The sequence below is a fragment of the Sceloporus occidentalis genome, unplaced genomic scaffold (assembly GCF_023333645.1).
Source record: "Sceloporus occidentalis isolate IW3139 unplaced genomic scaffold, rSceOcc1.0.p SCAF_54, whole genome shotgun sequence".
NCBI classification, from domain to species: Eukaryota; Metazoa; Chordata; class Lepidosauria; order Squamata; family Phrynosomatidae; genus Sceloporus; species Sceloporus occidentalis.
Genome location: NW_028317034.1, coordinates 891,052 through 909,565, shown reverse-complemented (window position 1 = coordinate 909,565; position 18,514 = coordinate 891,052). Strand labels below are relative to the sequence as shown.

The 18,514-nt window shown below is 39.3% G+C and overlaps 1 protein-coding gene across 3 annotated transcripts in view; it reads right to left on the bottom strand.

Moving 5' to 3' along the window:
* LOC149288010 (AT-rich interactive domain-containing protein 1B-like) overlaps nt 1-18,112 on the bottom strand; it is a 178,567-nt gene extending 160,455 nt beyond the window's left edge. For all 3 annotated transcript variants that reach the window (XM_089492131.1, XM_089492132.1, XM_089492133.1), the window contains exon 1: nt 17,438-18,112. In XM_089492131.1, coding sequence (XP_089348257.1) covers nt 17,438-18,025 — 588 coding nt within the window. In that variant the 5' untranslated portion in view covers nt 18,026-18,112. The remainder of the gene's footprint in view (nt 1-17,437) is intronic.
* Nucleotides 18,113-18,514: the final 402 nt, after the last annotated feature.

Genomic DNA, 18,514 nt, shown 5'->3' with positions numbered 1-18,514 from the left:
CTGCAGATGGTTAGAACGTGCCACGCAGTGACATTTCCACTGGGGAAAGTGTGTGCTCCCAACGTGGTAGAATGTACATCGTGGACTGGCAGTTACACTCACAATGTTATTTGGAGGCAGAGCTAAAGTTTGCATGTTCCCATCTTTGATGAATGTTTTGTATTCTCTCCATGGCTATCCGTATCCAGCACTTCAAAGCCAGCTGGCTGCTTTACAAAATAAATTGGATTGAGACGTACACATGTTGTAATATTAGAATCCCAGTCACAGTTTCACCAAAGAAAAATTGGCGAGTCAAAAACAGTTGAAATCATTATTTTTCAGTTAGCCGACATCTACCCTAAAAAGTTTCATCAGTTAGAACGAGATTTGTTCACTTAAAAAACAAACTACACACGGGTCTGTATTGTGTGTTAAAGAAGAGCAAGGTACGAGCATTTACGTTTACCTTCAAGATTTGAACTTACATTTTGTACACATTTCTAAACATAAATATGTACAGTGTTGGTTTAAAAATTCCAACCAATAAATATATAATATAATATAATACACACACACACTTACGTTCATGATTGGTCAGTCAGTATCTTGAAAGCAATATTTAGCACAGAAGCAAGAATATTAAAAAAGAAACACTCTGACATAGGGGAACAACATTCCCACATAACAATTGATAATAACAATTACGTTTCTAGGGATGCACCGAAATCAAAAATCTGGACCGAAACAGAAACTTCAGGATTCACTTGGCTGAAACCGAACCAAAACCGAAAATGACCCCCCCTCCTTAAAAAACAACACACTTTTATTAAAAGTTATTGCATTATTTTGTCCAATTTTGGTGTATTACTTACTTTTAAGAAATAATTTTAACACACAAAAAAATAATTTCTTACAGCAATCACACTCCTATCATGCCCAAGGCAGCCAGCACATGCTAGAACCTGGGAAGGATAGGAGTGTGATTACAGGCTCCCATGCCATGCCACGCCCACACACATTCATATACAGATACTCATTCATTCCCTTAATCACACATACTTGCTCATACAACCTCCCCCACCCACTAACCTGAACTGCAGATCTCTCACTCTCAGACTTCTGCAGTGGCCCGGCTGCTTCCCTCTGTACGAACAACTTTTCTAGCCCCGCCCCCAGGGGAAGAAGGAAGGGAACAGAATCATGTGATGTGCATTGGCGTGAGTCCGCTGGGTTCCTGGGTACAAAAGAAGCTGCTTGCACACTGTGCGGCCAATGCGCAGGTAAGCAGCCCAGCCCCTGCAGACAATTATTTTTATTTCAGCATTCTGCCGATAATGCCCTTTTCGGCCGATATATTTCGGCCACCGATACATCGGTGTATCCTTGGAAGAACCCACCCCACACACATACAATTAATTCACTACAACAGCAGTTAGAATGTTAGGTTAAGACAATACCTGGTATAGCAGCTTTATTCAATTAACGATTGACATCCACCCAAAAAACTATAAAGTCCAGTGAATATCCCTTAATAGCTAATGCTTGCAAAGATGAGCACAGTCAAGTGTAGGTAATGGGCACGATTCACCATCATACAACTTTGCATTAGTGTCCAGCATTGTTACATATTTGACTTGTAATGGATCAGTTTCAACTTTGCAGTTTAATCACTAAAGGCAGAGTTTGCAAGAGAATTGTGGTTTCAACTTCTTGACTTCACTATATATTACGAAGGTCACAATCCCAGGGAACCCTTTTCAGCAGAAAGAACTTGGCTCGCCTTTGTCTCACAGCTTTTACTTACAGTTTATAATTATCTAACATCCTAAAAAACATAACATAAAAGATAGTTGCAAGAAGCATTCGGGCAGATCACAGTGAAAAGGTATACCGTATTTGCCCGATTATAAGACAAATGCTCTGAAAAATACCCCTCGTCTTATAATCGGGGTCGTCTTATAATCAGACCTCAAATAGGTCTGACTATGAGACTAAGATCCAGATCCCCCGCAGAGATGCAGGGGACCTGGATCCTCCTGTGTTATGCCCCCCCCCAACTTACCGGTGCTTCTGAGTCCCCGGTGCTTAGTCCGGGCAGCGTGTAGAGCTCTATGCGATTCACATAGACAACTTCCGCTCAAGCGCGTAGAGCTCTACACGCTGCCCGGACTAAGCACCAGCGACTCAGAAGCACCGGTAAGTTTGGAGGAGGGAGTGTTAAATGGGGGGGGGCATTTCTGGAGGCAGAGTGCTCTGTGATATGCCTTTTAACCCCCTTAATGCCACTCTGCCTCCAGAAATGCCTTTTAACCCTCTATACGCCACTCTGCCTCCTGAAATGCCAGAGTGGCATATAGGGTCAAAAGGCATATCATGGGGCACAGTGGCATATAGAGGGTTAAAAGGCGTATCATGGGGCACAGTGGCATTTAGAGGGTATAAGGCATTTCTGGGGCAGAGTGGCAAGCCTGGGGGCAGATGTGCATAACTGGGGGGGCAGATTGAAAAAAAAAGGAAATAAAAACAAAATATTTTTCTCAATCATAGCTTTTATTAACAAACAATTGTTCACATAGTTTACATGAATTAACATTTACTGGTAAAACTTTTTTCCTATAGGGTCGTCTTATATTCAGGCTTTTTCTTTTTTTCCTAAATTAATATTCAGATTTTGGGGGGTCGTCTTATAATCGAGCAAATACGGTAACTTACAATGCGAAATATAAAAAAAGATGGATACATTTAAATGATTTATAAATCCTGACTACACGCTATACAAAACCTGTACTGTATTTATGATTTTTCGGCAAATACAGAGCTTTTAATAAAAAAAATAAACATTTTTGAGCAGCAAGTATATTTTCCTTAGGACATAACCTATGACACAGATTAAATATAAATATATATATTTTGTTGCAAACAAACAAAAAAAAACTGCATCGACTAGATCACTGTGTGAAACCTCAAAAGGTAATAGAACATAAAATGAATATCATGAGCTTTAATGATTTCAAAGCACAGCTCAAAGGAATCAATATGCTGAATATTTTAAAAAGCGCAAATGTTTCTCATTTCAAAAAATACTTTATATGGCAAAAATAAAGGACATTGGACTGAAAAAGCAAGAGAAGATGAGTCAAGATGAACTATTTTTATGTATGTACGTGATTTTTGGATGTAAAAGTGTTCGGTTTTATTACCTAAAACATGAATATCACCCCTAGATCAAAATTCGTACATTAATGTGCAGGGTCACGTGACATTAGATGACCCATATGTCGGCAGGTGCATCTACGGGTCTGGCTGGTGTTAGGAGTCCCTTGGTGGAAGGTTGGCCTCATCAGTCCCTCCGCCATAACCAACATTCATACTGGCACACATATTTACGCATACACCCTCACACATGCACGCTAATACACACTCTGTCCCTAAATCTCTGACCCTCTCACTCTCTTATTCCTTCCCTTTACCTTGCCAGCAATGTTCCCTCTAATTTTTCTTAGGTGGTGTGCGCAGAAAATTTCTCTTGTGCAAAAATTTTCCCAGAGCCAAAATTTTGTGCGCACAATATGCTTCTGCAAATGTAAAATTTAAATTGTTATTCTATATTTTTGGTATAGCTCGCTCATGGTTAATAACACTACATTATAGTGTGATAATGTAGTATTAGTTACACACCATTATTACTTACTGTAATGTTTTTTTAAAGGTGAAATTCTCACTGCATAAGTAAATTATGAGCGAATCACGAGTAGAGGCTCCAGGCCGCATAAAGGATAAAAAAAATTGGGAAAAACCGTTGTCCGCAGGGGCGTAACTAGAGTATTTGGCACCTGGGGCGGATCCTGTACGCGGGACCCCCCCCCCACACACACACACACACTTTAAAACTGCATAGCTTCTATCATTAGGCAAACATTGACAGGGGTACAGCATAACTGTTATTATTTACTAAGGCAGACATTGAAGGTGGTACAACATAACACCTATCACTATATACTAAAGCAGACATTGACGGTGTTACAGCATAACTGCTATCATTATATACTGAGGCAAACATTGACGGTGGTACAGCATAACTGCTAACATTATATAGTGAGGCAAACATTGACAGTGGTACAGCATAACTGCTATCATTATATACTGAGGCAAACATTGACGGTGGTACAGCATAACTGCTAACATTATATAGTGAGGCAAACATTGACAGTGGTACAGCATAACTGCTATCACTATATACTGAGGCAAACATTGACGGTGGTACAGCATAACTGCTATTATTATATAGTGAGGCAAACACTGATAGTGGTACAGCAGAACATCTATCACTATATACTGAGGCACACATTGATCGTGGTACAACATAACACCTATCACTATACATTGAGCCAGACATTGACAATAATGCAGCATAACCCCAATCACTAAATACTAAGCCAAACATTGATGTGGTGTAGGCCTACCACTTTAGTGTCTGGCCTAGTGTGTGTGTGTGTGTATATATATATATACCGTATTGGCTCGGATATAGGCCGCCCCCGTATATAGGCCGCACCCTAAAAGTTTGGTGCTTTTTTAAAGAAAAAGTTTTTTTCTTTAAAAAAGCACCAAAAAAACATGCTGCCACTCTGCCCCCCCCGAGATATGCTGTCACTGTCCTCCTTCCCCGAGATATGCTACCACTGTCCTTCCCCCCCCCCCCCCAGATATGCTGCCACTGTCCTCCTCCCTCCCCGAGATATGCTGCCACTGTCCTCCTCTGCCCCCCGACTTACCGGAGCTGACTCCCGGGTGTCTTGCGAGGCCGGCGGGGGACATCTACGCAATACGCGTATACAACTTCCGGTGCCGGATGTGCCGGCACCGGAAGTTGTATACGCGTATTGCGTAGATGTCCCCCGCCGGCCTCGCAAGACACCCAGGGAGTCTGCTCCGGTAAGTCAGGCGGGGGGCCAGAGGTAAAACGCATCGTGCGGTTAGACAACCGCACGATGCGCTTAGACAACCTCCCGTGCCGGCACCCCCCCCGTGGGAAGTGCTGGCAGGGGAGGCTGTCTGAGCGTATCGGGGAGTAGGATGCAGGTCCCCTGCACCGCTGCGGGGGATCTGTATCCTAACCCCGCTGCCTGCCCGGCGCCCGGGACTGCATGTCCCGGGCGTCGGGCGCTAGACCCCGAATATAGGCCGCACCCCCACTTTAAAGACTTAAAGTGGGGGAAAAAAGTGCGGCCTATATCCGAGCCAATACGGTATATATATATATATATTATACAGCAATCACACTCCTATCATGCCCAGGTTCTAGCATGTACTGGTTGCTTGGGCATGGTAGGAGTGGGACTGCTGTTAGCAATCATATATATATATTAATATTTTTATCGAATTGTTCTGTCCAATTTTGGTGTGTTACCAAATAATAATAATTTTTTAATAAAGGTGTGGTTAACACACCAAAATTGAACAAAAAAATATAAAATTGCTAACAGCAATCCTATCATGCTCAGGCAGCCAGTACATGCTGGAACCTGAGCATGATAGGAATATGATTACAGCCTCCCTATGTCATGCTATCCCCCCCACACACTTGCACATCCATGCTATCACACACACACTCATTCACAAACATTCAGTTTAAACTACAGCATAACACCCATCATTCTCACACACTTACTAATTCACTCTCACAGAATGTTTTCCTACCTGTCACTTTTCCTCCTCTTCGTTCTTCCCTCTTCAGTGTCCTTCCTTTGCAGTGGAGGCGGTGGGCGTGGCTTCAGTGCTGTGCGCCGGGATATGACAACAAATCCCGACGCACACCATCAGTTGCAGCGCGCTTCGAAAGGGAGCAGGATCGGAGGTCTGCATTAACAGACCTCCCGCTCCCTTGATTATTTTTAAAGACGGTTAGAGGGAGATCCTTGATCTCCCCAACCGAGCTTGCTCCTCTAGCGGCGGACATTACTGTCCGTCTCTGGAGGGGTGACGTGCACACAACCAGTAGCGGACATCCCCCCTTCGGTACGCTACTGGTTGTGCGCACAATTTTTGTTCGTGTGCGCTCCCTCTGAAAGGTATGTGCGCGCGCACAAGCGCACAGCTTAGAGGGAACACGGCTTGCCAGTAACCTTTTTTCTAGCAGCTTGAACACACTGTGTGAGACACTCACTTTTACACAGGGTTATATAAAATTACTTTTTGTGACTCCCACAGAGTTCTTCCGTAAGTAAGAATTTAGGACCAGCACAGAGGCAATTGCTACCGGGCCAGTGGTTACGGTTGCTCCCATAGTATACACATAAGTTGAATACATATTGCTTAATTTAATATACTAACTAAACTGTAAAATGTAACATTTCAGGAAGCAGCAGATCCTCTAAGTCAGCAGTGTAAACCTCTGTCCTCAGCGCTGCACACACCTCCCATTGTTTAACTACAGTGCAAAGATTAACACTGTGTATTTTATGTCATAGAACCACTTACGTTTGTAGCCCTCCAAGACTAGAATAAGACATCTGCGCCATAAGCACTGTACCAAATTTTATAGCAACTGCTTCCACTACACACATTACTAATAAGTATTTATATTTAAAAAAAAAAAATAAGATAATAGTCTACACAACCGACATGCAGATAGGCCGGTTTGTCTCAAATTTCTAGCTGCTTTCTTCTTCGTTCCCATCATTCCTAACGCACAGCTAAGCAGGAAAGTTCAGCCCCAAAACAAACAGCTCAACAGCCTTTGTGTTTTTCGGCTGAGTGGCGTAAGCCATACATTCAGAGATGTACCAGGTATTCATGTGCAGAGTCCCACAAGCTAGCAGGTACAACAAGCCTTTTGTGTGCGTCTGAACACACGCCAAAACGTCTGCCTTTGTATTGAACAAACCTGTTTTCCACCGATAACAAAGCCCCGAGTTGTGAAACCTTGCAGTCAGGCCTTTAACAGCTGCTGCTCTGCAAGAACAGACAGATACAACGCAAGCTTTTTGTACGTCATAACATTAATGATTTGGGAAATGTCATTTGCTTATTGGAAATATTTCGTAATTTGAACTTGTTTGCATAAAGGAGGCCGATTAATTCTACACGTTTATAAGATTTCAGTTGATACTGATCGTGAAACTTTATTGAATGGGTTTCTTCGTGTATTTAATGTGACAATATATGCTTAGCTGGCCCGTAGATTGTGATATTACATCCAAGCATTGCAAAACAACAGCGGGGGTCTATTCGCTAAACGGAGAGTTGTGATTTCTTTTCCCGCACCTCAGTATTCATTACAAAGGGCCAACGCTATTAGGTTTCACCGGTAAGAAAGACTGAGTGGGCCCTGTATAATGTATAATTTGATGCATAAGGGGACTGTTGAGAACTCCCACTGATTTAACCATATAGCATACAGGGACAGCCAAGATCTTCCTTCAGCAGAAGCATATTGGGATAGGCCTACATAATGTATAATGGAGTTAAGGATTTGAAACCAAAAAACTCTCCTATCAACTCTCCCTTTAGTGACTCAACCCCTGTGTGGCTAAGGAAGAATAGAATCAACTGATATAAGTTCTCCTCAGACACTGAGTAAATAGCCATAATTACATGTTTTGACACTTAAATGGTAAAAAAGGTAAAGGAAAATAATACCTGCATAGTACAGTAGACATAATTCTATCTGATGATTATTCTGATAACATTTCAAAATCTTTAAATGGGATTAAATTAAATTCCAAATACACAATGGTAATATGCTGCTGCACACAAAGCAGACGGGGGGGGGGGGGAGTGCTTTGCGTAAAAAGGAATGAAACCTCTTTCTTGTTTTCTGGGTTGTCAAATCTGGATTGAATTTCAGTTAATAATCCATTTCTAAATACACCCTCTTATCCATATATATCGATATATAAATATTGCAAAATTGATCGGTTAGTCAGTTCTATAGGGTCATGAACACAGAAAGGGAGGGAAAAAAAAACATCCTCTACAATATTTAAAATGGTATTTAAAAGGGGAAATGTTATTGTCACATCGCTTTGCAGCCTAAATTAACAAACAGCTGAATCTTCTGCTTTTTTTAGTCAATCAATGACAATCCTAAAGTAGCTATGGTCCCTGCAGATAACATAAATAACACCTTGATTCCTAATCATCCAGGTGGACACTTTGACTAATGAAAGTGTATGGAACAAAGAGTTTATTGTATAAGCAGGACTTTACTTCTGCTGCCATAAAGGAAGAACTCAGTGTGGCGTCTGAGCAGGAAGAGTCATCTGAAATATCACATTACTGACAACAACGGCAGCCTCCAGAACTGCAGATAAAGCAAGTTCACTGGAACAAAATGAGATAAAACCAGGTCCTTGTCAATGCTTACCCACATTTCTGTTTTGGCAGTGTATTTAACGCTCAAGAGAAAAGTCTTCTCCCCCCATGGAATTTCCCCTCTTAAAAGGGTAAGAGAACATTGAGGAGGGACAATCCTGTAGTAAAAAATTGCAGCTCAGGAACCGTAGCACAAAGTATTTGCATTAGGTGTTTTTTTAAATATGTATGTACTGCTTTTAGATGTTTCTCATCAAATATTATTCCATAGAATGAATGTATACGTTATGGATCTTTAGAAGGCAGGATTTGGGAAGATACGCTTTAAACAGATGTGTAAATATATTTCTGCCTGGCAACGCCACATCATTTATTCTCAGATTTTGGAAACCAGCAGCTAATACATTTTTTCGGTATTGCATTTTATCTAATAAATATATAAGGGGGGCATTTCCAATGGGCACTATTCATTAAAAGTGAAACAAATTCAAATAACCTGCTTCGCTATCCATTATATAAAAGGGCCAAGCCTTGTTAAAGAAGGGCTTTGCTTGACCTACATAATACATTGTTATATCCATGAGATGATATTCAGGATACTCAGCCCCAGAGATATGTAGACTAGACCTACGGTAGCATGCCTAGCGAGGTGACATCCTGGAGCTTCACAATGAGGATGCAGCTGTGGAAGGGGGACTGCCCTGGGTCCCAAGGTAAACAAAACAAAAAATGTTGAAAAACCGACCTCGGCTTCTAAGCCTAGGGGCTTGTCACTCACTCACACTCTTTCATGCTCTCATTAACTCCAACAGTCTAGTATATTACAGATGGATTCACAGAGAGGTTCAGAAATGGTTCTGTCTCCCCAAACCCGTCTACCATATTATGGTACGTCCACAAAAGAGACCACGGGGGCAGCCTCTCCCCTGTTGCTCCAATTGAGGGAGAGGTTGTACGTGGAGGCTTTGCCCTTTTACGGACAAAGAAAGAAGAACAAGAAGAGGCACGAGAAGAAGTGGGACAGCGATACGGAAGGTAGAGAGACATTGACAGAAAGCATGAGAGCCATGAAAACAAAGGCAGTGGTTTTTCCAATAGGGTTTATATACAGGGCTTTTTTTTTTTTCTAAGATCCAAAGTTTAGGGGATTTTCTTATTATCAGCGTCATGTTATCACCAAGCAAATGCTGTATATATTAGCTCCTCTGAAAACCTTACTTCAGTGAGTAAAGTCAGGTTTTTAAACATACATAGTATGTCGAGACGTATGTTGATTCTCTATATTTATGCCTAGTTATTAATCAGGTCCCACCTGAAACAATCTATTAAATTGATTCTAATCACTGGGCCTCTCAAGTGAAGCTTTGTATAATCAGAATTTCATTTTAGAAAATTAATTGCCTGATTGATTCTCTGGAGGCCGTCAGCTGTCATTGCATTGCTGTCATATTTTTTGAAAAGGGGTGTCACAACAATAAAATTCTTATCGATTAAAATGCAAAATCATTTCAAACTGAGGCTTTTCATATATTCACTGTCTGATTATGCTGTGATTTAATATCAGACATATAATGTGACCATTAGATGTATGTTTGCCTGTATATTTGCAAGGATATTGCGTTACAAAAAAAAAAAAAAAGTCAAATTGAACTGGTCGATCTTGAGTGCCTCCTGGGATGATCATACAAAAACAAACAAAAAGAGCTGTTTTTTAAGATTATTTCTCTAAAACAAAAGGCATTTAGATATAAACATTTTTGTAAACATTCTGCATGCGGTGAATGCCGTGGGGTTTTTTTTGGCACTGAAACGCTATTAAGTTTTCTTTGTATCAAATATATTAAAACAAAAAAGTAGTGAACACATTTTAACAAACACTATTTTTTTAAACCCCGATATTCAAGCACTTGATGTGCATTTGAATTCAAAATTTAAGTTCTCAAATTTGGGCCTTTATTAAGGAAGCCTCCCTATCTATTAAAGAGGAAGAGTCTGGCAATCACAGGATGAAGCATGGCCATGGCGGAGTATATGACATAGGAGTTTACGTGGAACCACTAACAAACAAATTACTAGAAGATGTTATCCAGAATGGATGCAAAGCAGCTGGCGGTAACATTAAAGGCAGAGCTGTACAGAGAGATAGGGGGTGGGGCCAAAAGTCATGCATTGCATAACTCCACCTACTTTGGCTCCACCCTCTCCACCCCATGTCATCTGGAGCAAAAGTTGGCAAATATGATACAAGACAGGTATCTCTCAAGAGTATTTTTTCCGTATTTCACAATATTACCACTTTCTACTAAATTACACACAGATATTGGCAAATTCCACAGCGATTAACCAAGGCCACTTACAATTATGAACAATATTTATGACCCAAAAAGTGGAAGCAGATCACAGAAATCACATATTAAAGGTAGATGCATTAAAGGTAGACACCATGATATCAGGGTGTCCTCTTTACATTAACATTTTGTTTCCCTTCAAAGCAGCCATAACTGGCACAAAAATCAGACAGCGGATGGGGTGTTTACTACGGTTCCTGAGCTGCAACTTTTTAGGAAGACAAGTACAGAATAAGAATTGAATTACTTTAAAAGGATAGTCCAGCCATCATCAAATGTACTTTAACGCAGATCATAGGCATGTGGTCCCTTTAAATTGTCACGTGGTCCATCTTTGTTTTTCTTTTTTTGTCCCCTTTTTGGACTTTAATATGCATTCTTTGTTGGTGGGGCTGCATGTGGCATTATATTGTCCCTTTAACATGTGTAAAAATAGCGTATCATATTTGACAACGTTCTGCCACAGCAGAACCATTCTTTATAAAGTAGCCAAGTGACTATATTACACCATACATGTGGCATTGAGATTATGGGGGGGAAAAGGCACACAACAATGTAATTCTGAGGTTAATCCGTGTAGTCGAATATCATTATTCAACCATGAGGTCATTCAAAGGTTGCTGATGTCACTGGTCCGGTAACTAAAACTTGGCCAGTGGAGACACTGTTGGGTTTTTACTCAACTCTTTCAGCATGGAAGCCAGGCTGTGAGCGATACAGTCGAACAAAGGGGACACGGTGACACACAGAAAGAAAAAAATATGGAAGGGGGGGACAAAAATGAAACAAAAAAGTCATAAGAATGACTTTAAAAAGCCCACCTTATGATTAATAGTACACCAGAAGAAAAAGAAATATCCAAGCAAAAAAGATTTGCTTAGGAATATTTATCCTTTTTTTTTTTTTTGTAGCCCACAGAGATTCTGCCTTGAAGGGGTTAAACTAGAAATGATAGAAGACCAATGGTTTAATATGAGATTTGTTTACAACCAGATGGGGAGCTGCTCTCCCATTGTAGCTTGCTTTCTTTGGTATTATCTGTATGCATTCCATTTGAATCCAATTTCCTTTTATTACCTCTGCCCAGGTCAGGGATGAATGGCTGTCAGATTCGCAGTGGAATAAAAAGGAAAAAAAAAATAAAAAAAAATCCTCTCTTCCTGAGGCAGCTACTTTCAATTCAGACAGACACATGGCTAATCTGCATATGTGAAGGTCACAGCACTTCAGTGAAAGAGGTTAACAGTGGAAAGGCTCAGGAAAAAAACCCTAAATACATAACCGGATGGATAAATATGGAGCTCAGTTACTTGATTTTGGCTAACCATATAACATGGGTTTATTTGCATTAAAAAAATCTGCCGAATTAACTACCGCATGCCCATATGTATGTGTAATTTTTTGTCAAAATATATTATATATATATTTTTATTATTATTATTTTTTTACTTTTACAATTGATCAAAGAGATTTGATTTTGACAATACCTGAAAAATTCTGATTTGGGTAATAGTATAATCTGAGAAAAAGTCTATTAAAACATTTGTTCAGAGTGGTGCCTGGCAATCTAATTATGATGTGGTTGTATCAAACGCTGCCATATTACCCTATAAACTGTTAATACTTTCCAGAGAAATTTGTTAATTTGAGTAATGTGATAAAAGCTAATTAGGCAGATATAAAATTACTACAATTATTCGATATCTTAAATTTTTTTATTTTAATTTTATTTAAATTGACATAGCGAAGTAGGTAGAAAAAAGGAATCAAAGTGATGAGGAGAGTGGGATCATAGGGACATAGTTTATGGTTATCTATCTTAAATATACTATTATTATTGGTGAATCTGATCTCATATTGTGGTCTGGCTCAACACACAGGCTTGCATTCAAGAATTAAAAACATGCAAAGAATAGAATTAGATCTGCCATCCAAAACAATAAAACATTCTCAGTGAGAAAATAAAATAGTACCGGTATTTTGTCGACAAAACAAGGACACAAGTTAATGCGGAACGATAACTCTCACAATCCCCAGCCAACATTAGATACTCATACGCAGCAAGCATGGTCCTAACCTCAAAATGTTCTCTTTCAGAATTAAAACCCTTTACACATTTGGCAAGTCAAACAGTGGTCATGTTGAGAATTAACCACACCTGTCATTTCAATAAAAACTAGCGCTATACGTTTATTATTTACAGGTTACTCCAAAATATTGGTCTGAAGTGTATTCATGAATAAAAGTTCTGCTAGACACAAGGAAAATTTGACAGCAAATAAGAACCATTCAGTTTATACAGCCGGCCCATTTATACTGATGTAAAGACTCAGACCCTCTTAGATTCAGGATAGTGTAATGTCTATCCCATTTCCCTGTTTAAATTTATTCACTGTCTTGGCCTCTACCAACTCTAATGGGAGGCTGTTCCACTTATCTACTACCCTCTCAGTAAAAAATGAAATCATAAAAAATGTCCATACATTACATCAAATGTATCATAGAAAACTTGCTTTCCTAAAAGTAATGCTACGAAAACATCATGGCAAGAACGGATCATTTTTAGAATGGTAGCAAACGTCAAAATCTATTAACCCCAACCACCACAGACAGAGGGACGGACCTTCCAGTTAAGAAGTAATGCAAGGTTTGCTAAACACACGAAAGACAGCAAAAACGCAGATAAACAAAAATTAGGACATAATGAAATAAGCTGCTAACAGAAGCAGTCAGCAACCAAAATTAATTCAGAGTAATACGTGTTAATGCTAAACAAATACTAAACAATTAAAAAAAGGAAGAAGCCAGCACAGAATGATACAAAAGCAGCTGAAGTCAAATACACAGAAAAATGTGCAACAGTGCAAATAAAATATCCAAGATAGAAAATAATAAATATTAGATGGTGTAAAACACAGGACAAAAAGACAAATGAAAGAAAAAACGTGGAGAAGCCCGTGTTCAAAGAAGAGAGACACACACCGGCAGAAAGAAGCATACACAGGGCACACAAGACAACCGCACAGTCAGCCAGACATACACAAAAAGTAGGCAGAAAATTAACAGGTCACACAACAAGAATTAATAGGTCCCATGAAGAATCTACATGTAGAAGAAAAATAAAAAAAATAGCACAAAGAGAGAAGAACATTTCTGCCCATCTAGTCTTTTTTTTTTTCTCACGTAGAGACTTCAGATCTTAAACATTACCTGGTCTCATGTTATATACAGGATAGCTTTATGCATAAATTCCCTCACTGTATTAACATCTACCACATTCTGATGGGCAGAACATAAACACGGAGATTTGGACAGGGAAGAAGGACAACAGGCACAAAGTTATTTGTGAGCAAACAAGAACTAGTCAAACGCGCACAAAAAGTACACACACACACACACACCTATATAATGCAGTTCCTCTTTGAGAAGAATTTAATGGCTTACTAATGCAAAAAGGGGTGATATATCTTCAAAGCCTATCTCTCCCTAATTATTGTGTTTCATTTATTTGCAGCTTTAGGATTTTATGTAATGAAAAACTCACCAGTACAACTGGGAGTCCATTATTTCTAACCTCAGACTTTATATGTAGTATATCAGGGAGACGCATGTGAAGACTGCATTATTTTACTTTGGTGCCTATAAGAAACAAAAATATCTCTAGAAAACTAGCCGCACAGGTTGCCTTTCTGCAAAAATTGAAACATGATTAGATTCATTAGGGGGCTATTAGAGTTTTTACCAACACTTTTTTTATGTCATATATATATATATATATATATATATATAATTATTATTATTTTTTTTTATTTAATCTGTTTGTGGTTACTTATATAACAAAAACTATGTCCAATACTCAAAACTGTTTAAAAATCAACTGTACCAAGCAAAATAAATATAAATGAGAATCTGACATGACATCTGCAAAATACCAGTAAGAAGCTCATTTTTACATTACAGGAATAGTGACATATATATATTACATACATATAAAAATATATTACACACACTACATGATAAATAAACGCAAACTCATACACACTGGAGCACATATTGCTTTTTACAACATAAATAAATATCTGACTTAATTTAAAATTTCTTTTTATTTTTTTTTGTTATTTTTTTTTTTATAAAATATGACCCAGGTAATCTTGGCCTACAAATCCAACTATCGTAAGGAATTTAGCAATAAAAACGATCATGACAGGAAATGCCATCCCAGAAAAGGTAGCAAAAAATTATCTTTATATAGCAAATTCTTATAAAATAAAGTTATAAAAAGGTAAATGTTTCAGTCAGTGATTTGCTTTCAATCATTTTTAAATCAATATAAAATAGAAGTAAGTATGAATAGCTAAATATATGCTTTTCCCCCATAAAGACATGGTTTTGTTATGCCTGAACATCAAGGTACTAAAATATTTTTTGTTTGTTTTGTGCCTCTTTATAGCAAGAGACAAACCTTATCTAATGTTCTTATCGATTTCGTCTAGTGAGATCAACCTATTTTTAACTATGTTACAGTTTAATAGCTACCAAGAAAATAAAAAAAATATACAAACACATACTAACATAATACAAGTGAACGCAATTGAGCACCAGTATATAAATTTACACAAGCTTACTAACCAGTTTAAAAATTATCATGCGGTCGGGCCTGCTTACTTTGGCTTTGTCATTACATTACATGTATGTATATAGTGCCAGCAGATTCCGTAGCGATGTTACAATCAGCGGAATAAATGTAAAATTAAACCCATACAGGACTATATCTTTAAACACACAATTTTAAAATTGGATTTGACAGATGAATATAATATACAGTAACCTAGTAACATAATTACTTTATGCTACACATAACAAAAGAAAAAGTAGACCAAATGCCTGTAACGGATACGAATTAAGGCAGAGAAGCAGGCAATTTTTTAAAAAAAAAATGTTATGCTCTTTGTGCCTTAAAAAAAAAAACAACAAATTTAAATATGCAATTTTAAAGATTCTGTATACAAGCAGGCCGCCGAATCAAAAACCTTCAGCTACACACATTGCCGAAAAATCACCAAAATGACAAAACACTGCAATTTATTTATTTATTTTTTGAAGTTACATCTAGCATATGTAAGACTATAATAAAATGTTAACGCTAAAATGTCTGAAATGTAGCCTACTGCACGTCTATAGCTCCACTTCACATAACAAACACTATGCATGTCATATCGTGCTCATCCTGTACACAAATGTATAGTTTCAGCTTTGATTTTTATACTAAATTACACACCAGCTCCAAATGCCCAAACGCGATAAAAACAAGAGAGAGCGTAACTTCCCAATTCCAATTAAATATAAGAAATCAAGGCCTGTTTTCTAGAAAGAACCCCACCCTAAGCAGTAAAGCCACAAATAACGCAGAGAAAAACCGTTGTTAATATATATATATATAATATATATACAATCCAGATATATTTATATTATCATGTAATATTTTAACGAACAGGCGATGAAATTCAGCCTTTCATCTGGGTATTATTATATAGATATAAGCAATCATTTCTTGCAGCAGTTGTTACGGTTGATGTTCATGCGGCCTTAAAAAAAAAAAAAAAAAAAAAAAAAAGTACATTGGAATAAAATAACATTAGATGTCGGTGTTTATTTAAGTGGATGCTTCTCAGTTATTAGTGTTTGTGGCAAAGGATTTTTGTGACTGTACTGCTCAGCAATTCTATTTACATCAGCAGTGCTAAATGCCCAATGGTGAGAGGGGAGCCAATCAGATGGCAGATTAGATGTCAACTCAGAGGCAGCTGTCTGGAGACTATTACAGCCAGTTTACCTCCACAATTCAAATTCCAAACCTTGCATTGGAGATCAAGTCACTCTTTAGACTCAAGCTGCTAGCAAGAATCACAGAGTGATCCAGTGCAGCTTCCCAAGAACAGCTAGCAAATCAATCCAAAAAACAAACAAATAAATGCTCTAAAACCCTCATCACATCATGCAAAGACCTCTGATTATTATACTGCCTGATAAAGTGTTTTTTGTTTGCCATCTAAACACAAAACCAAGTGGCAAATACAGCAATGCCTTGCTTAAAATCTAGATAGGTAAAGGGTGCCTCCATTTTATTCCCAGTACAAACTATGGCAAATGGAATTTTCCACCATAAACGGTTATTCATGCTGATAGAATGATTAGTTAATTCAGTGCTTGGTGTATTGAAGTTTATCACACACAAAAAATGCAATAAATTTAGAACATATGAATATGCATGATTATGAGAAGCAATATACCTCTGCAGATTTTTTGGGTAGATTTGCTTTTCTCCTAAATCAGTGTTAAGATTTAACCCCTTCTGTAGGGGATTTAAAAGGGACATAAAATTAATATATAAGAAAAAGGCAAGAATAATAAGCCATCCAACAAAGGGGTAGTCAAAGGGTGTTTATAGGGAGAAACAAGGCAACATGGTCCTAATTCCTGGTATAAACGAAATCCCCAAAATATTGTAGACCAAGTCATAAATTATATGTAGGGGTTTTATTCAGTATTTGGTTTCTGGGTCTTGAAAATCTGGCTTCATAAAACAACGACACGACTGCAAATCCTCCCCCACCAGCCTCTCAAATGGCTGCAACCCTTTATAAGGAAATAATAAAAAAAAGTACATGGGACATGCAGCAACAAAACTAAAGACTTGTGCAAAAAAGCTACACATCCTAGAGTATGGATTTTGTTGCCAGGGGTTAATACTGGCATGTGTGTAACATGTTTTAATACACATATAATGTTACCTGTGATCTGCTGATGCTCTGGCCAGTGCTTCCAGGGCTCATAGCTGGATGATTCCTTTGTTGTGCTCCCCAGCCTGTGTTTGCAGCTCCATACTGGGACCCCATGTCTTTGCCCATTCCCATACCTCCGGGCTGCTGGCTGCTTGACGATTGCTGCTGGGGGGCACTGGGGCTACTATAATCGGGGTAACTCCCTCCATAGCTTCTCATCATGGGGCTTGGGGAAGTCAAAAGCTGATTAAGGGTAGGGGTAGCCCCTGATGGGTGCTGGTTCTGTCCCTGGTACCTCTGGAAGCCCCCTGCGTTGGAAGCACTTGGTGCTTTGCCATGGCTGCCACCCCCTGCCCCCATCATTATGTTGCTGCTACTTGGGTTGCTAGAGCTGCTGTGTCTTGGGGAGCTCAGTACCCCATATCCAGGGGCTGAGCTGCCATAGCCTCCTGCTCCTCCTCCTGCAGCAGCAGCAGCGCCGGCCCTGCCGTATCCCTGGTAGTGGTCATAGGGGCTGCTGCCATAACCTTCATGGGAGTTCTGCATGGGGTCCATGGTGCTGCTTGGGGCCGCAGATCCGGAGTGCATCATCCCCATCCCAGGGCTTTGTTGTCTGCCATGTTGATCAAAGCAAGGCCCCGTTCTGTTTGCTGCACTGCCATAATAATTATTAAACTCAGACACCGACGAAGAAGAAGAAGAGGAGGAGGAAGATGAAGAAGAGGACCCCCCGTTCCCACTGATGTTGTTGTTATTATTATTATTGCTGCTGGTGCTGCTGTTCGTTTGCGGCTGCCCCGCTCCTAGCATCGCATGATCATACCGACCGCTCATGGGCTCCCCAGTCATCATTTTCCCCTGCAGATCATCCTCTTCCCCTGCCTTGCCAGCCCTCCTAGGCTGGGGGTCGCCCTGATTAACCAAAGTAACGTCCTTTCCTGCTGCACCAGCGTTATTACAGCTCTCTTCCCTTATACCACCATGTTGTTGCTGCTGCTGATTTTCCATGTCTGACGGTTCGCTGCTGCTGCTGCTACTGCCTCCTCCAGGGCTGTTTTTACTCGGGTTTGGTTGCTGTGCTGCCCC